Source organism: Condylura cristata, unplaced genomic scaffold (genome assembly GCF_000260355.1).
Source record: "Condylura cristata isolate star-nosed mole 26May11 unplaced genomic scaffold, ConCri1.0 scaffold00034, whole genome shotgun sequence".
In the NCBI taxonomy this organism is placed as follows: Eukaryota; Metazoa; Chordata; class Mammalia; order Eulipotyphla; family Talpidae; genus Condylura; species Condylura cristata.
In genome coordinates this window covers 4,299,769-4,305,536 of record NW_004567135.1, presented here as the reverse complement: position 1 = coordinate 4,305,536, position 5,768 = coordinate 4,299,769, and the positions used below count along the sequence as shown (strand labels likewise).

At 64.2% G+C, this 5,768-nt stretch overlaps 1 protein-coding gene across 1 annotated transcript in view; it reads right to left on the bottom strand.

The window, feature by feature from the left end:
- The window catches only part of ZNF385A (zinc finger protein 385A), a 19,514-nt gene that overhangs the window by 1,647 nt on the left and 12,099 nt on the right, over positions 1–5,768 (bottom strand). Inside the window, exons 3-6 of the mRNA XM_004692663.2 lie at positions 4,478–4,588; positions 3,022–3,184; positions 652–894; positions 123–292 (exon numbers count right to left, since the gene is read on the bottom strand). Of these exons, the coding sequence (XP_004692720.1) occupies positions 123–292; positions 652–894; positions 3,022–3,184; positions 4,478–4,588 (687 nt within the window). The remainder of the gene's footprint in view (positions 1–122; positions 293–651; positions 895–3,021; positions 3,185–4,477; positions 4,589–5,768) is intronic.

The following is a 5,768-nucleotide window of genomic DNA, read 5'->3' as shown; positions in this document are numbered from 1 at the left end:
CGCCCCGCGGCATCCCCCGGCCCCGCAAGAGCCCAAAGAACCGGTCTCATCCAAGAGCCCTGTTTGCTCCCCCCCCCTTAGTAGAGGCTCCCCAGAATCCCCGGGAAAGGCCTGGGACCCACCTGTTTCAGTTGGACCTCCGAGTTGACCTTGACATTGCAGATCTCACAGTGGAAGGTTCGGTCCTGGGCAGGGGCCTCTGGCTCCCCTGGAGTGGGAGGCCCCAGGCGTGGGTAGGCTTTGATGGGGCCCAGCCCACTCCGGGCTTCCAGAATTGTCTTGTGCTTAGTACCTGGGGCCCACAGAGGGCAGAAGGGAAGGGGTGGAGGAACAAATCTCCAGGATTACTAGGCCTCAAATACCCAGTCCCCAGTTACAATTTTGGGGTGTATGTGTGTGAAGTGTGGGGTGTTTCCAAGCCCCTGGGGACCCTCCCACACACAAGGTCAGTCAGGGACAGTCCTAAGTGAAGGCAGTAAGGTGCAGGAGAACCGAGGAGGTCAGGGGCTGAGGAATAGTGAGAGCAGGAGGGCAGGAGAGAGACTTGCAGGTCTGGAGGAGACATGCTGGAAGGTGGGGGGGCAGCAGAATGTTGGGAGCAAGGGTGGGCTGAGGACTAGGAGCTGGGGGGCGGGGCGGGGCAGTTCATACCTTTGTTATGCGCCTCCAGCTGTGACAGGGAGTTCACTGCCACCTTGCACAGCCCACAGTACAGCAGCCTCTTGGCCTTCTCCTCCTCCTCCTTGCTACCCCCAGGCAGGGAAGCTGGGCCTGGAGTGCCCCCTTCACCCTTGGTTGCACCCTGACCAGTCTCGGGAATGCTGGGAGGGGATGGAGAGCCAGGCTGTTTCTCTGGGGATCCTGGGACTGGACCCAGTCCATTCTCCATGGAAACTGTTGTTGGGGGAGAAACACAGGGGTCACCCCAGATGGCTTTGCAGAAGACTCTTTATATGGATAAGACCCACCCCCATTTCCTGGAGGGCAAGGGCCCAGGGAGTCCCCACCCTGTGACAACATGCATGTTCTCATGCCCTGGGTGGGAGCCAGCTGTGGCCCAGCTGTCGGAGGCCGGGTGAGGCTCCATAAAGAACCTACTCTCTGTAGTGGGGCTCCATGCCCAGCCCCCTCTCTGTAGTGGGGCTACATGCCCAGCCCCCTCTCTGTAGTGGGGCTCCATGCCCAGCCCCCTCTCTGTAGTGGGGCTCCATGCCCAGCCCACTCTCTGTAGCTGGGGGTGGCGGAGTGGGCCAGCCCTGCTGCCTCCCCTCAGGTGACGCTGGCAGCCAGCTGAGTCAGGGGCAGAAGCATAGAACCAGGATGGTTCTATGTTCTATGCTCAGTGGCCTGCCAGGCAGCCCGGGCGTCCTGCCCAGCCAGCCCCTTCCCAGATGCTGCCCAGGCCCTGGGGAGGCATGCCGGAGAGCTGCAGGAAGGGGCAGAGGTGGAGGGAGGCGCGGTCAAGAGAGACCTGGGGACGCAGGGAAAGGGAACCAGAAGCAGCAGAACCAGAGAGGGAAGGAACAGGGATGCGGCTGCTCTATAATTCATGGCGTGATTAAAGATGCACAGGCCCCAGGCCGCGCGCTGGTGCTGGCCCTGGACAGGGAAACTCTAGCACTCCCATTCTTGCTCCAGCCGCTGATCCAGTTTCCGGTCACAGGCAGGCTGGCAATGGGGGTGGGGACCCGCGGGGGAGGAACTGCGGCCCATGCCCAGTCTGCCTGCTGGCCCACCCTGCCACCCTCCCTCCAAGGCTCTTACTGGTCCTTTATCTGCACCCACGCCCGGGTGAGGCACACCCCCGTCTTGGTCTGGCCTTTGTGGGAATCCCTATCCCCTTAGAGAGAGACCCTAGGGACCAAGGGAGGTGATCGGGATGTCGCGAGGGACAGAAATATTTGCTACCACTAGCGTCGCCTTTACAGAGATGGTACCCAGACGGCCTGAGATGATGAGGCTGAGAGGCAGCCTGAGTTCAGGTAGCGCTTAGCTCGCCCACCCGCTCGCCCACCCGCTCTCGGTGCATCCGCGAGGGTGTGGGCACGTGGTGAGCGTGGGGCCTGGTCCCCAAGCCCGGGCTGCGGGGTGGGGGTGGGGGCGGGGAGGGCAGCAAGGATGCGGGGAAATGGCGATGCGGGGTCTCTCTGGGCTTGGCCATGGCTGACGTGAGCTGTGGTCCTCCCAGGGAGGGGGTGGCTGGGATTCCTTCGACCCAGTCTCTTGGCTGGAGTGTAGCTGGGGACAGTGGCCAGCTGTGCCGTGCGGGAGGCAGTCTCGGAGCAGGCAGTCTCGGAGCTGCTTTCCGTAGCCCGGAAAAGACCTCCGGGATCTTAAAGCCTCACTTCCCTGCTCCCCAGAGAGGAAGCTGGCCCAGGGGCCTCCCTGGTGGCGCTGGGGGTTAAAGCGCAGCACCGAGAAGCTGGCCTGGCCGCAGCCACTGCAGTAAGAGTTCCATCCCCGGCCAGGGAGGGACCCCCAGGGCGCGGCAGACCCCTCCAGTCTCCCGCTGCCTCAGTAGGTTCACCTGTTCTGCTCCCCACTCTGTCTCCTCACCCTGAGCACCTCTGGGCTGAAACCCAGTTCTTGTGTGCATAAATACCTTAATCTTCAAGAAGAGAAAAGCCTGGCCTAGTGAGGTCAAAGGTGAATCAGAGGTCACGCAGGGAACTGTCTGGGCCCCCTGGGCTCTCCTCCTGTGGGGAGCTCCAGGGAGCAGGCGCTCAGGCAGCCCCATTCTCCTCCACCCCCCCCCCCACGATGAAGGGGCCTCCTCTGCGCACTAAGGTTCTCTCCGTGAGGAGGCTTTCCAGGTGGCCTCGCCCTAGCCCCTGTCTGAGTCACTGGGCAGTGGGGAGGACGGACAGTGGAGACTCTGTTGAGAGGAGCTGGGACAGAGTGGGGGTGACGGGATGGAAACTTTGCCTCGCTGTGCTTAGCTGCAGGACGCACCTTGGTGGGGGTGAAAGCGGGGCGTGGGGGGTGCACAGAAAGACAAGGTCAGTGGAGGGACTCACACACCTGGATGAGGGGATACCCCATCCCCATTTGGGGTGGTGCTGCTGGGAGGAGCTGGGCCCCCAGGCTCCCGGACGCCGGGCTCCCTGCCGCGGGTCTTGGCTGCCTCGATGCCCTTGACTCTCCGGGCGTGGCGGTTCCCCTTGTAGTGCGCCTCGGCCTGGCTCTGGGTGGGCAAGCAAGTGGAATCTGAGACCATCCTGCAGCCTGACCGTTCTCCCCACAGAGCTCCTCTGGGGCTGGGGTGGTCTTGGCAGCCGCAGTGACTCTCTCTACAGGGGTGAGGCGGACAGGGAGGGGCCCCATCTCCCTGGAGCTCAGAGGAACCTCTCAGGCTTGAGTAGCTGGGAACCTGGGTCCCCACCCAGCCCAGGCTCCACCCCACCACCACACCCAGGGCCTGGCTGCTGACTCAGCCTTCCCCACCTCGTCCTGGGGAGAAGGGGGCCCCCAAACCCACAGCAGAACCCTCATGCGACTGGCCCAGCCAGCCAGCATCCTCGACCCCGGGTCCTGTGTCCCAGCCCCTGAGAGGCGGCCTTCCTGCTCCCCGACAGTCAGGCTGCAAGTCTGGGGAGCCCTGGGTCCTCTCTGCCCTGCCTGAGCACGCTCCCCACTGGGGCGCATCTCCCCTGAAGCCTCTGCTGACAGCCTGGAGGACCCTGGCCCCACGCCCAGCTTTGGAGACAGAGACACAGCAGAGACAGCTGTCAAAACAGAGCAGCTTGGTGGGGGAGGGTCAGGCAGTGGCGGAAGAGGGCGGGGTCTCTGCGACAGCACCCCCCTTCCCTCCCAGTGGGCGGGGCTCAGGTTGGGAGAGGGGGTGCCTGGGGAGGCCCAAAGCGGTGGGCCCGGCTCCAACCCCTCTCCACCAGTGCACCTCGCCTAATAACAAGATCCTGTGCAGAAGGTCACCGGACAGGGAGGTGTGGAAATAGGTGTGGACAGGCAGGGAGAGGAGGCCGACAGCCGGCACTTGGGTGGGGCGCTGGAGCGGCTGGGGAGAGACAGAACAGCTCTCTTTTCCCGACTCAGCAGAATGAAGCTCGGCTGTTTTTCTCCAGAAGCTCTCAGAACCTGCCTCCCCCAAAGTCCCCTCAGAAGTCCCCGCGGAGCCTTCGGGTGGAGGTCTGTCTGGGAGCCCACACACTGAGGTTCTGAGTTTGGGGTGCCTCTCCCTCGGACGAGGCCCCTGGAGGGAGTGGGGCCCAGGCCTGGTGCGAGCTCCGGGTGCAGCAAGCGGGGAGGGGTGGCGCAGGGGAGAACCTGAGGGGCCAAGGAGGGCCCAGGTTCTGGGGGCCAGGGCCGGCCCCAGGGCAGGCTGGTCTCACTGTGACAGAAGGCACCTCTTAGCCCTCCTGCAGCCCCCCGCCCCACAAGGGCCCACCCTCGCCTCTGGCCTCTCCCCCAGCCCCCCCCCTACCTTTCCACCCACTGGTGGGGCGTGGCCCATGCTTACCTGAGAATTGAAGCGAATCTGACAGACGTTACAGGAAATAATGGGTCGCTTGGTCTTGAGCAAGGGTCCCCCAAAAGTGTGGGAGAGCACAGCCTTCTGTACAGGGTCCATCTGTGGGGGCAGGCTGGGGTGAGCCGGGAACCCCAGCACAAGCTCATGTCCATCATCCCCCCTCTGGCAGCTGCTGGGTTCAACCAGAGTCCCCAGAGCCGCCTCCCTGCCCCTCCGTAGGGAGGCGGCTCTGAGCCTCGGCTCCCCAACCCCTCCCGGCCCATCTTGGCAACACTGGAAGGGGCCGCAGGGACCGTCGGGCCTAACCCTTCCATGTGACAGGAAGTGGACACGGCGTCCAGCGCAGAGCTGGACCAGCAAGCTCAACTCCTGTCTCAGGCCATCCTGCCATTAAGATCCAGCTGTCACCTTGGCCTCTGTTGCTACCACAGACCCACCGGGGAAGCCCCAAAGGACCCCGAATCCTGGGGCCTGCAGCTGAGGCCTTGACCCTTCTGATCCATGTGGGCGAGTCTGTCCAGCAGGCCAGCTTGGATCTCAGGAGACAGATGCTTACAGCGCTGAGCCCAGGGTGCCCTGACATACCTCGACTTCCTATGACAGAAGATTCTAGAGGGAATAAAAGCACTCAGGAGAGAGGAGGCAGCTCTGAGGACAATGGGGAGAGGTCGGGGAGCCTAAGAATCTGAGGCAGCCGGAGCTCTTCCAGATTACAGGGCCGTGGGGCAGGGCCTTGGGGCTGGGAGGGCCGAGGGAGTCTCGGCCCCCACCCAGGGTCAGCAGATGTCTCCGGAGCCTCCTGCCAAGAGTGCACAGCGGAGGGGAGACGGGAGTTTCTCTCTGAGGCTTTCGGCTCCGGGAGACCAAGGGGGCCGACCACTGCCTCCCACAGCCTCCTCCCCCTGGCCCCTGGCAGTCAGGCAGAGGCTGAGGCTGGATGCAGGCTGGAGGCTGGGGCTGCCTGCAGCAGGGAGCCCGTGAGCCCGGTGAGAGTGCAAACCTGTTGGCGCGGAAGGCTCACCCCGAAGCAGCTGCTGGCCACCAGGGGCCTCAGCTGTGTGGCCCTGGGCCGCGTGGCTGCAGGAGACAGGGCAGCTCACCCCGCATGGAGAGGGGCCGCAGTCTGGAAACCCAGACGAGCGAGCGCCCGCTCCGGCCCTCCCTGGTCTCACTGGCGAGTGGGGTTCGTTTCAGGGAAGGGGCTTTGGGTCGCTGGGAGGCGGCTGCCCGGCTCGCCCGCCCGCTGGTGGTGGCGGAGGCGGGAGCCAGGTTTAGCTCT